We start from the raw sequence: 20,919 nt of genomic DNA, 5'->3' as shown, positions 1-20,919 counted from the left end.
GTAAAAATTTGAAAAGCCCTCAACAATGACGTATTATATTGACGGTGGTAAAAGCGACATAGTGAGATAATTCTGTTTGATCAGCTCAAGTTACTAAGTGCGGTGGTGTTGTGATATGGAACCGACATAGCAAGCTTTTATGTTCTACACTTGATCGTAAAAATCATAAAAATATACGATAGCCGATAGTACAATAAAATTATAGGTACTTATTCTATACAAATATTATGAAGCTGAAGAGTTTGTTTGTTTTAACGCGCTAATCTCAGGAACTTCTGGTCCGATTTGAAAAATTCTTTCAGTGTTAGATTCTAGCCAATTCTCATTCATCGAGGAAGGCTATAATCATCGCGTTAAGACCAATAGGAGCGGAACCACGCGGGTGAAACCGCGGAGCGCAGCTAGTGAGTTATAACAGAGGTAGGTACAAAGTTGGTAAATATTCCCGATTTAAGGCGTTACCCGGCAATTTCGACTATGTTCAACCTCTATAAAGTCTGGTACAACATAAAGCACAATACCGAAAAAAATATATAAAATAGGATGGTCTTTGATCTTTAATTGCTCGCGAGGTGTTATAAAACCTAGTACATTTTAATCCATTATCAATTATCATTGTATTGTTGGTTTTTAAAGGTAATTTTTTTATTGGCCAAATTAGTTAATTATCTGTGTAACTACCTTTAAAATATCTGCACCTACCTAACATATTTCATTTATAAGCTTTAGTTTATTTCTCTAAAATATGTTATCAAAATGTAAAATTAAATTATTTCTAAATAAAACGGAAAGGTTCACTAAAGGAAAGATTAGAGAACTAATAGAATATTGAAACATATTACTTATATATTTTTTTTAAATAAATGGATGCGACAGATTTGAGAAGCAATTAACAAACGATTTGTCATTCATTGTATTTTATGGAAAATTTTCATTCAACAATACCTATCTATAGATAATATTAAAAATTACATTTTTACTTTTAGAAACCGCTTTTATAGTAAAAAAAATCAATATAATATTGTTATTTATTATCTACTAGCTGTGCCCCGCGGTTTTACCAGCATTGCTCCACTCCTATTGGTCTTAGCGTGATGATATTATAGTTTCGCTACAATACGATAGCCTATAGTCTTCTTCGATAAATGGACTATCCAACAGTGAAATAATTTTTCAAATCTGTCCCATGGTTTCTGAGATTAGCGCGAACAAACAAACTCTTAAGCTTTATAATATTAGTAGGTATCTATAGATAGAAATGAAAATGAACTCATAACAAACACTAGGTTCAAATGAATCTCCAATTAGCGACTAATTAAAATTATACGTTGTTTTAGTTTACGGATCTTCATTTGACCTCTATATATGACTGAATGTTTTATGTTGTGTGTTTTGTTTTCTTGCTTATTATTATGTTATACAGTTTGATTTTAATATGTTTGTTTATTAAAATTGGAATTTTACTAACATAGGTTAAGCGAATTGTTAATTACAAAAATAAGTTTTTATAACTGCCCTAATAAATGAATTTTATTATTTTTTCATCTCCATAATACCACCAGATTTTAGAGGCTTTCGTGGGAACACAGGTCCAACACGCAGAGGCCCGTAAGAGAATTTTAATGTGTTATTTTTTCATTATTATTAACTATGCCTTTAGTTTCATATATATTTTGAAAACTTACCATTCTCAATTAATTAATCATACTTTAAAGACTGAAATTAATAAAAATAAAATATGGTAGAGTCACATAGAGTTCCTATTTCATATTTTCTTTCAGATGCGTTTCAATGTTTACAGTAAATCCTCTTTTCTTGTACATAAATTTAGAGTATAAAGTACCTATGTTATAATATTATGTATGTTTAATTAACTACGTCCAGACGATCCAAAACATTTGTATGAAAATTCACATTGAGATAGAGGTGCAAACAAAAACAAGGCTATTTATATTGTAACTTACCAATTAATTAATATGGAGGAAAATCTAGCATTTTATAAAAAAATCTAATTAACTAGTGTAAGTACTAGGTATCTATACCTATAATTATTGCTCTAGACCAAAAAATATTGTAAATTTGTTAAAACTTTGCAAATAGGTATAACAAATGATTTTTGAAAATATATTTAAATTGTAAACCACATAGTTAGATACGAATAAATTATACTTAATTAAAAATGGTTAAGTAGGTATACTTATACACGAATCAAAACAGGAAAATTTTGAATAACTGGTCTCGGAACCGGTGAACATTTTTAATAAATGGATATTTTTATAACTCAAAAATACCTTTTTACAAAAAATCATCTTATTTGAAGTTATTCTATTTATAGACATTGGTAACTGGTATCCTAATAATACCATACTAATTATGAACACATGTAAAACATCGTAATTATAAAAAAATGCTATTAACACATAGTCAATATCCTCTTTTTAAAAGTCGGTCAAATTAACAGCGGCCGCTGTTTAAACATTACCTGTTTTCCTAATTATAGCAAATTAAGCACTTCCAATATCACAAATACACAAACAATGAAACTATCAACATAACAACACAAACACTAATATATCATATTCACTAAAATACTATAAAACAACTTAATTTCATTAAATACGTACACGCCGTAATCGTCGCGTCTCGAAACTAAGTACATACATTTGTATGACATTGCTAAAAGTGTAAGATAACAAACAGATTTGACTTAACATAATGCACATATCAATAATACAACGCACACTATTTTCAATCTTAACCCATTTAACTAAGTATGCTTTTCGAGTAATTAAAACATGTCTCGTGCTACGTTTTTCATGCCGAATACAAGATAAACACTAAAAAGTAGATACCATATGAATATAAACGCTATAACAACGGATTAAAGTTTAAATTCATTTAACTTATTATCGTAGGAAAACGCTACGGAAATCAACATAGCTTAATAGTAACGGTGTGAAAGGGATGCGAGATAGTTATGTGTTGTAGTGTGAAAGAGATAGTAAGGACAAGGTCAGCGATTTAAGCGAACAATAAATTATAATATAAATACTAGAGATCATACGCTTTAAACGGATTTTCTTAAATCACGATCCTTCAGTTTATTTAATAATTATTAGCTAATTAACCTGAATTTACTATTTACACAGAAAAGCAATGATTTATTTTATAAATAAAAAATGAAAAATGAGATGAGCAATGAAATGTGTATAGGGGCCGTATTATGACCTTCTATTACCAGACAGTTTACGCCGTGAATAGAACTAACTGACTGTCAAATTCAGTTATGATCGCAATAACCAGCCATGGTTAATTAATAATTATGTTATAATATGAATTTGCCAGTCAGATCAATTCACGGCGTAAACTGCCTGGAAATAAGAGGTCATAATACGGCCACTGTAAGAATCAACAAACTGTAAAACAAACAAAGTTATTTAGAACACAGCTACGTATAGATATACAATGGTATAGATTTCTTACTGGTCTCAATAGTGCTAGGAGCACCTACAGTTTCAAAAGACGTCGTCTCTACAATTACATCTTTTCAATTATTTACAGATTCAGACAGACAAACTAACACTTTGAATATTATTCAAGTTATGGATATGTTACCTATCTAATATTTCAGTATATTTTTTCTCTCTAGCCAAGATATAAGTAGAGTCAATTCTATGATGGAGCAGATTGACTATCTATTTATGCCCGTTTTCTTAAGCAATATAAGTGAAATACCATGGTACCATTGTCAGTTTTTATTAGTAATCTCATAGTGTATTCTTAAATTTAAAACAACAACCTATTGTTAACATTTTTTGTAAAAAACTAAATTATAGCGCAGTGAAAATAAGTCTCTTATTTTATCTTCTTCTTCTAATGTATAATATTCTCGAGTCGTGGTTTTTAAGGTAAACTCCTCCGAAACGGCTTGACCGAATCTCATGAAATTTTGTGTGCATACCTATTGGGTAGGTCTTAGAATTGGACAATATCTAAAATTCATACCGCTAATAATAAGAATAGAGTAGAGCTAAGTAATAAGAGTAAGGCAGAACAACTTGAGCGTTTGCACTTACAGCTAGTTTTTATATACTTATATTTTTCTACGTTCTAAGAATATAAGTTTCTCATATAAGATTTACTTTTATAACATACACACCAACATTACAAGGAAAGTACTTTCTTGCACCGTCAGCAAATTACAAGCATATCCATTTATCAACTTCACGTGACAAGCAAGCAATTACCCTTTACATAAAAAAGCTTAGGCTTAGGTATTAAGTTGGAATACTTTGGAATACTTGTTGAGTTTTAAAATTCAAATTCAAATTCAAATTGCTTATTAGGTAGGTTATTTGATTATTCTAAAAGAAAAGCATATTTTTTATTATATAAGTCGTCTTCTAAAGATAAACTATCATATTGTATGATAATTAATATAAGCAAGAGTTCAAGGTAATATCTCGTTATTTTACTAATTTTCTAATATCTATGTCCCATGTGTTTTTTGTTATTCATAGATACGATATTATGATTATGATATGAACATATTTTATTAATTTGTGTGTCTTTCTGTTTGTCCCCGAATCTTCTTAATAGCTGATTTTACTTTTACAACGAATTGTGAAAATTATTGTCAAGTGCACAATAGAAATAATTTACTTAAACGAATGTAATAAACACGTATTTTTCTTTCAACGAATCCTCAAAGCATAGAATAAATAGAAGAAATCTGACTTTCTTCCATCCTAGAGCGACACCGATAGCGTTACTCGATACATTACATAGGAATTGGATTTTTATTGCATCAATTCGATTGAATACGCGACGGTTCAAATAGCAAAACGTTTAGGATTAAATATATTATGTTAAATAGGAAATCGTGGTTAAAATTTAAATGTGGTTTTAATATTAGTTGTGATTTTTTTAACTTTACTTAATATTATTTTAAGAAGAATTTTAGTTTTATTTCATACCGTACCGCGTACGTTTCAATTTAATTACATAATACAATGGATAAAATAATAAATATTGGTATTATTTAGGAAAATCAGTTCTTATTTCATTAATTAATAACTAATTTTGTATCTTGTCAAATCAATATAATTCGGACACAAACAGTCAAAAAGTTAACATTTTTGAATAGAATTAACATTCAATTAGTAAAGGGCTATTTTAATTAGGGCCGATTTTTCAATGCTTGGATAAAACTTATTCGTCGAATAATGTATAAAACTACCATTTTAAAAACGTATTCTAATTGCCCGTATTTGACAGTTTACGTGACATTTTAATATTATCGTGTAATACTTTATTGGACGGGTAAGTTTTATCCAAGAGGCAAGAATTGAAAAAAATCCTCACATTATAAGTTTAAATAATTATTAATTTAAATAATTATTTATATTGGCACTTACCTCTTCTTCAAGGGCTGTGGGGAATTGTGTGAGGGGTTTCACAGCGACATCTTCTAATGCAGATTTGCGTCTGGAAAGTTCGAGAACTTTTTAGTATTTTTTTTTATACTGAAGATAGGGAAGCGCTTGACCAAAGCTACTTTAAATAAATAATACGAACATAACTCCCATTTTTTAATAATTATCGTGGAATGATTAATTATTAAATAAATGTTATCTGTTTCACTTTAATCTGAAGTCAAAAAACGCTTTTATTTTTAGGTTTCTTTTGAAAAATTTTAATTATTCATTTATTTGTTTAGTCCCGAAAATCTAAGAAACAATCCATACTAATATTATAAATGCGAAAGTAACTCTGTCTGTCTGTCTGTTACTCAATCACGCCTTAACTATTGAACCAATTTGTATGAAATTTGGTATAAAGATATTTTGATACCCGAGAAAGGACATAGGATAGGTTTTATCCCGGAAATCCCACGGGAACGGGAACTATGCGGGTTTTTCTTTGACTGCGCGGGCGATGCCGCGGGTGGAAAGCTAGTTGATAATAAAAGTGATGATAATAAAATACCTAAGTAAGATGATCTTGTACACTGGCCCCATCAGTCCCTTGATGATGGCAGACGCGTTCAAGTGACATCTTCCGTGGAGCACTATTCCGTTCACCTAAGATAAAATAAATTAAATTAGTATTTGCAATCATTGGATATAAATTCTTTAATCATATTATAATAGAAGTACCTTAATGAAACATGAGGAAATTTGTAAGAAAAGCTTTGGTCCAAAGTTAGTATAATGTACTATGAATTAATATAGTAAGGGCCGATTTTTCAATGCTTGGATAAAACTTATCCATCCAATAAAGTATTACACGATAATATTACAGTATTACAATATCTATAATATTGTAATACTGTGATAATATTAAAATGTCACGTAAACTGCAATACGGGCAATCAGAATACGTTTTTAAAATGGTAGTTTTATACATTAAAGGATTGAAAAATCAGCCCATAAAGTATTTCTATAAAATAATCGAAGACACATCTACATAATATGTGATCACTCAAACAGGTGTATCAGCTTTTCCGTACCTAATAATTTTCATAGGACCTTTGAAGTTTCATAAGCATCCTCAGATTACAGGCAAAATCAATTATTTCAAAGCACTTAACCTACCTATATCGCATATTTTCCATAGAAAAATCCTTATCTAACCGCTTAAGTCTTTCAGCCTCGACCCGCATTGTAGAAATTGCAACCACAAGACTAACCGACCACCATATATATTTTAACAATGTTAAATCTAATAATACGATTGTATTTACAATTGAGAAAACTGATAATGACCCACCGTCGGTATTATAAGCCTAATGGGGGTAAAAAATACTTATAAAATTCCAGATGCATTTTTTTTTCAAATAGATGATTTTTTAAAACTCTTTGTATACACCCCTAACAAGCAATCCGCCCAACGTTGCCACCCGCACGTGAGCTATCGTTTTAGATTATGGTTTCATAGACAAAATGCTCACATTAGCGAAGCGTTATATGCGCGAAGCTAGAGAAGAAAACATGAATTTTGAGGAAAAATTTAGCAAAAACTTTTGGCGTAATTTTGTTGTTTGTTTTTTTACGTGATCAGTGTATGCAAGACTACAAGTTCTTCCGCGCTTAGTATACGAATAGTGGGACACCCTGTAATCTGTATATATACGGATGCTACGGTCACAAAGCTGCTAGGCACGGGTTCTAAATCAATCATTGCTAGATTGGTTTAGTTAGCTAAGAATGTGTACTGTATTCATTCATATTATAGCCAATAGCCATGGTCCTTATTACGATATATGCTGACACATGTAGCTCTTCTGCTCTTAAAAGTAATATTTTTACCATTTTCCATCAATGCTCAACTTCTATTGGTCAAAACACGTGTTACATATAGTACATGTAGTTTTAGCCATCCTCGCTAAATAATAAATAACCAACACAAACATATTTTTTCAATTCGACCTATCAGTAGCTGCAGTAGTAGATTCTCGGCCAACCAAACAAACAATTTCTTCAAGCTTTACAACATTAGTATCTACATTACCACGTACTTATTTCCTTTCGATCTCAAACCCGATGTTATTTACGTATTTTCTCAATTATTCAATGAAGTCTGTTCAGTAAATCCAAAGATACTTTATCGTACAGTAACACGACGGTTAGTAATGTTTCAATCAAACATAAAACAAGAATAGTACCGGCTTCCGCGCCAATTTTGGATAAGGTTCTTAACTCTGTGTTGGGGAATAAGTTATAGGTGAAACGCGATTTTATAGTTCATTAGTTTTGTAAAAAATACAGAGGACATACACAGGTTATGTAATTATATGCCGTGTAAATTTTATTAGTAAAAGAGTAGGTACAGGTGGTTTGAAAATTCTTTATTTGATTGGAGAACACTTGAAAAGATTTGAGTGCGGTTTCAATAGATATTATATCAAAATAGTTTCGATCCACGAGGACGAGTCGACCTTGTGGATCGAAGTCAAAAGGCGATTATAAACGAAGTCTTGTTGAAAAAATGTTTCAGTTTGAAATTAAGATATCTTTGTTAAGATGGAAGTAGAAGCAGCTGCATCAAATTGTTAAGTTCATTGTGGCACCATATTTAGATTCTATTCTGTATTTTTTATTCTATTTTATTACCTATTCTGCTTTATATCTATGAGGTGTTTGATTAAAAAAAGTTCCTGTCTGCACCCGCTTCAACTCATCAGATGTACCGATTCCCTCACACACTTGGCACATCTCCAAAGAATTGCATTACATGCGATCCGCGTTAATGTATGCATGCGGGTAATTATACAATTGTTTCTACGCAATATACTCGCTATATCTATATGTCTCAGTCATCTGGTTGAATCTGCTATTTGATTGAATGACTAGAGGACAATCCGTCAAGTTGTTTAATGTATCGTGTCTTGACTGAACGTCATTTAGAATAGTCGTTGGTTGAGATAAGGGGATGAGTCAGGTTATGTTCGTTGTATTTTTTTTAATTACACAGAAATAGGTTGTTGCATGAATGAATAACCAACTAGTTGGATGTTGAGTAACGCTTGTTAAATCAACGTTCGGCCTAGTCATTCAATTGAATGTCGTCATTGAATCAAATGGGAGATTTAACCAGATGACTGCGACATATACATGCTATATCGCAATGGATACGCTTCACGTCGTAAAGTTCTATCATTAAATGTGCTATTTCGATGTTAGTAATGCTTTCAATAAACGCTTTATCAACGACTAGCTGTTCCCGCGGTTGCAGTTGTGGACAGAATAAAGACAAATGCGTAGTATCCAGTAGGTACTATAATTGAAGTCTAGGATATAATCGATAAAAAATCAAAGAGAAATTTATCTAATTCGACGATAAAAGGCTATAAATTATTCGAGACTATTGAAAATATATAGTCATTATAAATATAGAAAGAATATGGGATTTATTGCCACATAAACTTAAACTGAATTAACTTCAAAAAATGTACGTGACGATAGAAAATAAATCAAACATGTCCTTTGACACCCAGCCCCCCTAGACAAGTGGCTTTCTATTAGCGTAAAGTTCAATAGAATAGATTATGAATGTATGGGATTGACGTTTGATTACGACGACGACGACGATTGATTACGTCAATCCCATTCATTCATAATCTATTCTATTGAACTTTACGCTAATAGAAAGCCACTTGTCTAGGGGGGCTGATCTGCGCTAATATTCAGTCTGTCGGCTGTCCGTATTAAAGCTCACTAAACCTCACAAAATTATGTATTGAATAATCAAATTCATTATCTGCCTGAATATTAGTCTGTAAGTTCACATTGCTTCTCATTATACACGCATCCAAAAAGCGGTAATAGACAGTCTATTGCCTATTGCAAGTTTTAATAGATTTTAATGAGACTCCTCAATCACAGGATACGGCTATTTCCCAACCATTTTACGACAATTTTTACGTTCTTTATTCCTTGATGCGAGTGACCTAATTCCTACCGAATCATTGCTCAACTACGAGTACATTCACTTTGTTTATTGTCCTGTTAACGAAGACATTCATTTATAGTCATTAATCTACAGCGTTCCCTTTTTATGCGAATTCAGAATATTGTCTGGAATTTTGGTCCATTTAAATTCGTTCTTTATAAATAAACTGGTAGTATAAATACTAAAGATTTTTAACTACTAAACAAAGAAGCCCTTGTAACAAAATTAGAATTCTAAAATTATCATACATCTCGTATTGTGGTGACAAATGTTCGGATTGTAATCTATACTAATATTATAAAGAGGAAAGGTTTGTTTGTATGTACGTATGTATAATGTATGGTTTTCACGCATAAACTACTGGAGCGATTTTGATGAAATTTGGCACAGATAACCTTTAGACCCTGAAAAAGAACATAGGCTACCTTTTATTGCGAAATATTTACTACGGGCGAAGCCGGGGCGGACTGCTAGTATGTATATATACACAATATTGTAAGAGAGTTCATACAATAGTTATATGTTACCATATTAATTAATCGCGATCTAAACAATACTTATTGTACTAAACAATTCATGAACTTGTTAGTGTTATAAATACCATGAAATAAAACAAAACAAATACATTGTTTATTAATTATTTCTCCGAAGCGAAAATCGAACCCATACCTCTAGATATTATAGTTATCAACCAATACGTAAATTAACCTCCTATATCTGCTAATACTAATCCTAATTTTAAAGATAAGTATCACGATCAATAAATCCACAGGACAGTTCTTTGGCATGTTATTATACTATATGATGTTACATATGTATTTTGTAAAATTGTAAAACTGACATGATATTTTAAAAGAGCAACTATGGAGTTTCTTGCCGGTTCTTCTCCGTAGATACTGCTTTCCGAATCGGTGGTAAATTTTAAAATATGTAATGACGTTTCAAAAGTGCTTCTATAAGAAGTCTAATTGAATAAATAAATGTTTGAGTTTGAGTTTGAGTTTAGGCTACCACGCATCATATAAGTATCAATAAAATAAAACATTTACCCATTACGTCACAATCTCCTGAATAAAACTTTTATGCCATATAAAGCAAACATTCGACTAGACACCGTCTATAGAATAAGCCAAACCCAAGGTTATTACTCTTGTTATTCATTCCTTCATTAATTTGATCTCACGTTTAAGTCAATATGGCATTATGCCAAAGTCTAGTTCTTAAGGGTTCTATTTAGTTTAAGAAGGCTTTTGTTTTGAAGTACTTAGCGAACTTTTAGTGGCTCTTTTCTGTGTACATTATATTGTACATATTATGGTTTTTCGCAGTTCTTTCTTTGTTATTGGTGAAAGGGATTAAATATATTTATCCTAATTAAATGAAAACTTATCGTATTGAAAAATACTTTGATAATACCTACTAATTAAATAAATAAATAAATCATTTATTTTCACAAAAATTTTACAAATCAAAGTGAAAGGCTCCTAAGATAGTAAAAACTGTTTTTCAGGAGCCTGTGTCTTCCATTTACAATTACACGGATACGAAGATAGCAGTTAATTATTATTCAACTCTATAGAAATGAACCTTAAAAACCATTGTATTTGGTTGTTATACTAAAACTAGGTAGAAAGCAATTAGTGGTAATTCCAATTAAAATTGGACTGTACTAAATTGTACTCTCGGTTCAATGACGAACTGATTAATTTTCTCTTTAATGATGTATTATTATTAGAATACGAGAATAAATACTAAGGGCGTTACTTTTTCTGTATCATTATATAATTTTAATGAATTTTGACTTTATGTATATATTTTTGATGTGCCGATTCGTGATGATTGATTGAAATATCAATAGAAATAGAAAAACTGGTACTTTATCAGTAAATTTTTGTAATAAGTTTTCATTGTTCGTCTCCTTTTTGAACTTCCTATAAACGTAGTTCAACCAACGGAAGATCTTCAATCACCAAAGCTTTTTGAACATTATTACTTCATAAAGCTATTACATCTAAATTAATGTCAAAAAGTGCTTCAAGTCACAATATGGGAATTTACAAAGACATAATATGGGATGAGGCGCTTAAAAATATGTATGTATTTAACAATTTTATGTATCTACCATAACAAATTTTACAATGATTACGATATTAAAACAAAAGGAAAACATAGATAGTTACATAAGGCAACCTTATCGCTTATCAGCGATCTCTTCCAGGCTGCCCAAGGTAAAGGGTAAAGATTTATGGCTGATTTTTCAATCCTTGGTTAAAACTTATTCATCGAATAATGTATAAAACTACCATTTTAAAAACGTATTCTACTTGCCCGTATTTGACAGTTTACGTGACATTTTAAGATTATCGTGTAATACATTGTACTTTATTGGACAGATAAGTTTTATCCAAGCATTGAAAAATCGGCCCTTAACGAAATAAGTTTAACCATATAAAAAAGCAAATGAAAGGATAATAATGTTGACGGATGTCAAATCAAAATGCAAATTATCTCAAGTGTACCATTTCCAATCAAGAAAGTTCACTCTTAGTCAGATGTTGACAGTTTCCGTATAATAAACAGCAGTTTAAGCGAACTTCAATGTCATAAGGTCGACCACAATTTCTTCCCAGCCTAACATTCTCGAGTGTTATTGTTTCAGCTACAACCCAGGCATAGGTTAGGCTGTTAATATACGAGTCAGGCAACAGTTAGTTTAATGTGAGATACATCCGGTATATAACCAGCTATTACTTTCAATAGGGAACAGAAATATCTTTCTTCTTTATCACCAAAGAAATAAACTTCTGACACGACGATCATATTTTTTTATTCACCTTTAAAATTTTGAAATACTGTTGCATGTCATGTTTGTGAAACATGTTGTTTATATAACGTCTTTCAACTCTTAATATTCAGGTACAACGTAGCCAACTTGTCAATTCCAATTATTATCAAATATCAGTCAGAGCATCTGAACAACTTTTACATGAAACATCATCAACCATTTTCATAACTTTATACGCCGATGAATAGAAGGAACATAAGCATCATAAAAACGCCTTAAAAACGTTCCCAGTAGCTTCGTTACTAAACAGCCTTAATTCAAGAGTTATATTGTTTCGGTTTCAGCCATAACTTATATTATCCTTCAACTTGAATAATGAATGTTTGTTTTCCCAAAGATAAATTCTAGATGTATCTTATGTGATGTGTGTTTAGTCACCTCTGTGACTTTGTCGATTATTTACCGTGAATTCATTTGAAAGTTTATTTGTTTTATCTTTCCCAATAAATGAAAGGTTGTGTGTTTGACTTTTAAAGTAACGACTTAATTGAATGTTTGTGAAAGTATATCGATACTATATAATTAAGTAGGTAATAAGTTATTACCCTGGTATTGAGGGTGCAAGTGGGCGACGATGATCACTTAACATAAGGTGACTCGTCTGCTCGTTTGCCTTCTATTAACATAAAAAAAGTAAACGAAAGTCTGCCTGTCTGTAATTTTATTGTAAATCGGTAAAGGTTTAAATGTAAGTCGGTAAAGGTGGTTGGGTTGCCTGATGTTATTTATCCTAAGCGTGCCTCTATCTATTACACTTTCAAGGCTGAAAATTAGCAATGACTTTGATAAAATGAAAAAAAAGGACTTTAAAGAACAATGAAGTTGTATAACTGTTTCCCTAAATAACACCCTATTCTTATGCAAGAGATTCAGAAGTCTATCTTACGTTATGTGTAACATAATACAATACATAACCAATCAATCAATCAGTTATAAACAAAGCAATGATGCCAAGGCCCAATTACAATAAAATAGATCGTCTATGTTTTTCCACATTGCATTGGCGAGCAAATATTATATACACTTGATTAAATATTTATAAAAAAAACAAAAACAAGGCAGTCCATCAATCAAAAGGATGTTATAACCTATATGACAATATCGTTATAATTCATTCGGATTATTTACAACTGAATGTTTTCTAAAAGTGCGATAGGTACTCCACAAGAATAAATTTCAAAATTTCGATGCAGCAGTATACTCTACACATATTATTTACTAGCTGTGCCCTACGTTTTACCCGCAGTACTCCGCTCCTGTTGATCTTAGCGTGATATAGCCTAGGACCTAGGTTATAGCCTTCCTCGATAAATAGGCTATCTAACACTGAAATAATTTTTCAAATAAATTTCCTCAGATAAGCGCGTTCAAACAAACTCTTCAGCTTTATAAGCATAGATTATTTTAAGATCTATACATTTGTCTCTATCATTACAAAGTAGTCTTTACAACATTACAGATAGTTCTGATTCAAGTAGCAGTTTAACAACAGTGTCCATTTATAAAGTGAAGTTCCATGTCCCCTAGTGGGGTAAGGGGCCGATGCATCATACATCTGTTTCACTGATCGATTTTCTTTAGGGACAAGTAGGTGATCAGCCTTCTGTGTCCTACCAGACCGAGATTTTTTTTCTTCGTCTCCACCGGGAATCGAACCCAGGACCCCTCGGTGCTACGCTAACCCGTCAACCACTGTACCAAGGAGGCGGTCAGTATCCATTTATAGTAATAATCATTTTGTTTTTGTTTTGAAAATCATCAAGAAAAACTACATCCAGCATTGGGTCTGAAACGTCGACCAATTTAAAAGACGGTATAAAACCCCCTCTAGCGGTTATACCAAGAAACTATGAACTCCATACGATCTATATTTCTACTTTTAATAGTTTCCGTTAACAATAAACTGTTTATATTCACATTTATTTAACAGCCCACAGAAAATAACGTAATAAAAACCGAAATTTGTACAGGCGATTATATACCTTATGTATTAGACATTTTGTCTGAATATTGTGTGATTAGAAATATATTGCTGTTTTCTTCTGTAAAGACGAATTCGCTTGTTTCTTTTATCATAAGCTGTAAGCTATAGACTGAGCCAAACCATACGAAGCTAGATTTGTGTCGAAACTAAAAGTACCTATTTTTATTTCCTTATCTTTCTACTATACAAAAATAAGTCGGGTTTTCCTTTCTGACGCTATAACTCCAGAATGCACGAGCCGATTTCCACGGTTTTGCATTCGTTGGATAGGTCTCGGGCTCCGTGAGGTTTATAACAAAGAAAAGGTGTCTCTGGTGGCGAAACAGAGTTCGCCCGGTTTGCTAGTTTTATATAGAAACTATTTATTCACCTTCAGAAAAGGAAAAGTATGTAGGTTATAATATGGGATCAAATAATTTCACCAGATCTTTTTGTTTATATAAGTAAACTAGCTTACCGCCCGCAGCTTCGCCCTAATAAAATATATACTAAAACCTTCCTCTTGAATCGCTCTATCTATTAAAAAAAACCGCATCAAAATCCGTTGCGTAGTTTTAAAGATTTAAGCATACAAAGGGACATAGGGAAAGAAAAGGCGACTTTGTTTTATACTATGTAATGAAGTTGCCAGAAGTTTCCCAACCACCTTTTTCAATTTAGCTAATAAATGAGGTCACGAACAAAAACAAACGTGGAAAGTCGAGAGATATTTATTGCAAGAACAATCAACAAATTTATTTTCATTCCAGATTCTCGCCTGAACAAATACGTAGAGAAAACACTTCAACTACAACACCGTATAAACAATATCGTAGCGATCTATTCCTGGGTTACCAACAGCGCAAAAATTCGTATATAAATATTGTTCTGGAGATTATAGCGCAGATTAGAGGTAGATTCGTGAAATTGTATGAGCGTTTAATTGAGTTAAAATGTTAAACTTTTATAACATGTATGAATATAATTTTCATGTCTTCCTGATATCAATGGAAAAGAGGGACTTTTCCATGAATATCACCATTTACCGTATATTTCATTTCTGGATTTTAGGTACATACTATATGTATTGAACCGACGTAATAGGCAGATCTAATGTTAAGCAGTATCTATGCATGTGAGTAACTTATTTATAGTTCGGAAGAAATGTTTAATAATAGAATAATAGAATAATAGAATAGAAATGTTTAATGTAGAATAAAGTTTTCATTCATTCATCCATCAGATTCTCATAGAAATTCTACTTTTAAAGCTAATTCTCACCTCCAAGATCTCGTCTCCCACTTTAACAGGCGGTGAGGACTTGGCCGCCGCACCAGCTGGGTGTATCCCGCATATGAACACGGCCATCCTGCTCCTATCCCTGTGTCCCGCCAGACTGAGCCCCAGACCGAACTTGGCGGTCTTCTCCAGTTTGACCACCACCACGCTGTCTCCGAGTGGCCCATACTTCTTCTTTATTTTATCTGGAATGTTAAAATAATATTGTACTAAAAATTATAGGAATTTATTTGTTTATTTAATTCTTCATTGCACACACAGAAGAAATAAAGATACGTAAAGAACATAGAAGAAGTCTTTGGTAATTGACATAGAAGGAATAGAGACAAAGTGTAGTTAATTTTCAACTAAGGGGCACATAATTATATGGGAAATTATAATTGTTCATAGTGGCGTTCATTCTGTGAGCTATTTTAAATGTTTTAATGACAGAAAGATTCGTGTAGGTATAGTACCAGTAAATTTACATTTTAATCACATTCATGAGGTTCGAGTAACTCTTAAAAAATAATATTATTAACCTTCTTATATACAGGGTGTCCCGCTGTTGGTATACTAAGCTCAAAGGAGGTTATAGTTTTGCATACGCTGAGTACATAAAAAATACTTATAAAATTCCAGACGCATTTTTTTTTCAAATAGATGAATTCTTAAAACTCTATGTGTACACCCATAACAAGCAACCCGCCCAACTTTGCTGGCAGCACGTGAGCTATCGTTTAAGATTGTTTTCATAGACAAAATGCTCACATTAGAGAAGCGGTATATGCCTCCTGCGCGAAGCTAGAGAAGAAAACATGAATTTTCAGGAAAAATTTAATAAAAAATTTTTGACGTAATTTTGTTGTTTAAGTATTTTTTATGTGATCAGTGTATGCAAAACTACAAGTCCCTTCGCGCTTAGTATACCAATAGTGGGACACCCTGTATATAAAAATGAATCGCAAAATGTGTTGGTAAGCGCACTCGAGAACGGCTGAACCGATTTCGATAATTCTTTTTTTATTATATTCCTTGAAGTACGAGGATGGTTCTTATGTAGAGAAAACGTAAACATGTACCTACCACGGGCGAATCCGGGGCGGACCGCTAGTCTTATATATAAAAATGAATTGCAAAATGTGTTGGTAAGCGCATAACTCGAGAACGGCTGAACCGATTTCGATAATTATTTTTTTATTATATTCCTTGAAGTACGAGGATGGTTCTTATGTAGAGAAAATTTAAACATGTACCACGGGCGAAGCCGGGGCGGACCGCTAGTCTCTATAATATAAAAATGAATCGCAAAATGTGTTGGTAAGCGCATAACTCGAGAACGGCTGAACTGATTTCGATAATTCTTTTTTTATTATATTCCTTGAAGTACGAGGATGGTTTTTATGTAGAGAAAACTTAAATATGTACCACGGGCGAAGCCGGGGCGGACCGCTAGTTATAAAATATATTATAGGTGCCTATTATATTATGTGTTTGCTTGCAATAAGTAAAATTATCGTAGCAGAAATATTTAATGAACGTCGTATTAATTAAAATTAAATTCTCCAATGCACTAATAATTCTCTGTCGTATTATGAATCAAAGTACACATCTCTATAAATATAAGGAGTCTACTCTTTGATTCAATAATTAAATAAATCCAAGAAATACATAGATATATTCCCAATATCAATTATCAAACATTTGTGTTATAAGAGGCGAAAATAAAAACATGCCAAGAGACATAAAGTCCATGAAAAATACATGCTTTTCAACCCACATTAAGAATTATAATCTGTTCACGCAATAAATCATCCACAAAATATACACCGCTCAAACGCGTCGTAAACTCGTAACATCTTTGTCACTAGCAAAGTCTTTTAATTTCGTCTGCTTGGTAAACTTTTGAACAACTTTATTATCCTCAATTTGTTCGTCAAAGCGTGAATCCGCTTCCCGCCAAAATTCCCGGAGCTACATCATTACTGCGCCAGTAAAAATAATACGAACGGTAAAGTAACTAAGCCTTGCGTTACTGTACTGTGTTCTATTTTCTTACATCTTAATTACTGCCACAGTAAAAATAATACGAACAGCAAGATAACTATGCGTTAGGTTAGTGTACTGTTGATTATTTACATTTTATAATGTCTTAATTATTTCCACAGTAACTTAGGTTACAGTACTATCGATTCGTTCTATTTTCTAACATCACGTATATTCGACAACATATTCTACGCTCCATGTTTTTGAATAGTTCAGCACTCGAATAGCTTCTAATTACAAACATCCTAGAATATCTTCGTTAAGATTTACCTACGTCTATATTTGTGCTATGAATTAATTTGTGCCTGCTTGTATTATTAAATCTTGTCTTAAATGATATGAAATTTAAATATTCAGCGTCTCATACTGTTTAATTTAAGCCAAATAAAACCTTGATATTGATATTTTTATTAATGAACTTTCTAGTTTTATAATTTTCCTTTTTCTGATAAATATTTTGCTACACGTGTACTTGGAAACCACAAGATTATATGAAACTAAAACAAAAGGTCAAAAATGGTTCTTTGCACGAAATCATCTCAAGGAGAATGTTTCACTTTATTCAATTTGCTGTGGGAAATCTTATTTTCGGCTCTGAGTAAACGATGTCCTTTGCTGGGAAAAGCGAAAACTCCATTTTCTGTCGTCTTACGAAAGATAACATATTATATACGTTTATAAATAAAAAACTATAATAAATTATATATATATTTTTTTACTTTATACTGTACATTACATGATTTAGTTTATAATTACATCACTTAAATTATACCAGAAAGCACATATTAATTCGTAGACTAATATACAGTTTGTTAAAGTACGATATCATTAGGTATACGAAATAATATGAGAGATCTGAGGCTAAAGTTGTGAATAAAATTTGTTCCCAAAAAGTTAAGTTGTCCTCCGTGAAAAATGGTATGCTAGCATCGATTATATGAAAAAACTAGCTGACCTGACAGACGTTGTTCTGTCTATTACCATATTCTGTATATATATTCATATACCCACACATATTCATATTCACACACACAGACGGCAACACGAATAGTTAATTTGTTTCACTCATTTAATCTGTATAAAGTTTTTGATGAACCCACACGAATTACACCTACTTCTGCAACTTGTATTGATAATATATACTGTGATTGCAACTGTCTAGAAAAAAATATCCTCAATATACTGACTTCAGATCACTGTGGCCAGAAAGTAGTTTTGGAATGGGATTGCATACCTAAGTTTAAAAGAATTAATGTTAGGCCTATAACTAGAAAAGGCATTGATAAATTTAGAGATAATATTAATAATAAACTGCCTAACCTGAATGATCAATCCTTTTATAATAATCCTTGTGAAATGTTTACAAATCTTTTTAATTTAGTTCATAATGAGTTTAAAAAAATATTTAAAGTTAAAGTATCACCAAGGATTTACCATTTAGTCAATGGGCAACACCTAGTATACACAGATGCAGGAACATTCTATATGAGTTATATGGCATGAAGCAATATAACAAAGACTTGTCATTCCATAATTATGTTAGAAATTATTCAAAAACTTTTAAAAAAGTTTGTTTCACTGCCAAGTGTCTATATGTCAGAGATAAAATACGCAACTCTGATAACAAAGTTAAAACTGTTTGGACAATTATTAATGGTGAAATGGGCAAAAGCCGGACAAATAGTACCATAAAACTTGTAAATGCTGGCAGGGTAATTGACAAAAGTGCTGATGTTGCGCTTGCTTTTGAAGATTTCTTTAGTAGTGTCCCTGTTAGTATTACTAAAAAATTAAATTCATCATCAGTGCTTGCGGAGTCCTATTTGAGGGACCATGTTGCGGAGTGTAATGTATTATTTGAATTGCGACATGTGACTGCAGATGAAATTGTTACAACTTTTAAAACATTAAACTTAAAAAAAACATGTGATCTCTGGGGAATGTCTGTGAATTTAGTAAATAATATTATAGAAAACATTGCCAACCATTTAGCGTTTATATTTAATCAATGTTGTGACTGTGGTATATTCCCTGATTTATTAAAGTTTAGTAAAGTTATTCCTTTATTCAAAAGCGGTGACCAAGAAGACTGTAATAACTATAGGCCTATTTCTATTTTACCAACTTTGAGCAAAGTCTTCGAGAAATTGATTTTAAACCAATTATGTAGTCATTTTGTTTCAAATGGTTTACTGCACGCCAAACAGTTTGGTTTTACAAGGGGGCGCTCTACCACTGATGCTGGAATAGCTCTTTTGTCACATATATATAAAGCATGGGAAAATTCAAAGAATGCTTTGGGGATATTCTGCGACCTTTCTAAGGCTTTCGACTGTGTAGAACATTCCACTCTATTACGGAAACTAAATTTTTATGGTATCAAAGGTTTATCTCAGGACCTCATAGCTTCATATCTTCAGAACAGGGTACAGACCGTTGTTGTTAATGGAGAGAAATCTTGCGGTGCGCCGATTAACATTGGTGTTCCGCAGGGATCTATCTTAGGACCGTTTTTGTTCTTAGTGTATATTAATGACCTACCTTATTATTTGCAGGATATGTGTGAAATAGTACTGTTTGCAGATGATACCTCATTAATATTTAATGTGGATAGATATGACACAAATGTTGACGAAGTAAACTCTGCTCTTTTACGCATATCTAATTGGTTTAATGCTAATAATTTATTATTGAATGCAAAAAAAAACAAATTGTGTAGAGTTTATCCTTCCAAATGTAAAAAAGGTCAAAAGGGATATCATTTTAAACGGGGAGGTATTATACCCTGTCGAGTCTACTGTTTTTCTTGGTTTGACACTAGATGAGAAGCTACAATGGGGGACCCATGTTGCCACCACCGCTGCTAAGCTCAGCTCAGCTGCATATGCAGTTCGAAGAATAAGGCATCTCACCGATGAAGATACGGCTAGATTGGTTTATTTTAGTTACTTTCATAGCATTATGTCCTATGGAATTCTACTATGGGGCAGGGCTGCAGATATAGAAACTATATTTATATTACAGAAAAGAGCCATACGCTCTATATATAATTTACGTGCTCGGGACTCACTAAGAGATCTCTTTAAGAATATTGGTATCCTCACTGTACCATCACAGTATATATTTAATAATGTTTTACATGTACACAAAAACGCGGACTTACACTTACACACAAAAGTAGGAGATAGACACTGTTATGGCACAAGGAATAGAAATAAAATTGAAATGCCATTTTATAGGTTAGCTAAAGTTAAAAATTCATTTATGGGCCAAGGTATACGTTTTTACAATAGAATTCCTCATAGTATTAAAGAGTTTAGTAGTATAAATTTAT

At 32.0% G+C, this 20,919-nt stretch overlaps 1 protein-coding gene across 1 annotated transcript in view; it reads right to left on the bottom strand.

The window, feature by feature from the left end:
- LOC149898550 (multiple PDZ domain protein-like) overlaps positions 1-20,919 on the bottom strand; it is a 161,400-nt gene that overhangs the window by 10,153 nt on the left and 130,328 nt on the right. The window contains exons 24-26 of the mRNA XM_090115041.1: positions 15,543-15,745; positions 5,989-6,083; positions 5,418-5,487 (exon numbers count right to left, since the gene is read on the bottom strand). Of these exons, the coding sequence (XP_089971167.1) occupies positions 5,418-5,487; positions 5,989-6,083; positions 15,543-15,745 (368 nt within the window). The remainder of the gene's footprint in view (positions 1-5,417; positions 5,488-5,988; positions 6,084-15,542; positions 15,746-20,919) is intronic.

This window comes from Colias eurytheme, chromosome 22, assembly GCF_061535395.1.
Source record: "Colias eurytheme isolate Ceu_HAF_F1 chromosome 22, ilColEury1 Martin Lab GWU primary, whole genome shotgun sequence".
Taxonomy (NCBI): Eukaryota; Metazoa; Arthropoda; class Insecta; order Lepidoptera; family Pieridae; genus Colias; species Colias eurytheme.
The sequence above is the reverse complement of the archived record's forward strand: the minus strand, read 5'-3'. Positions and strand labels throughout refer to the sequence as shown.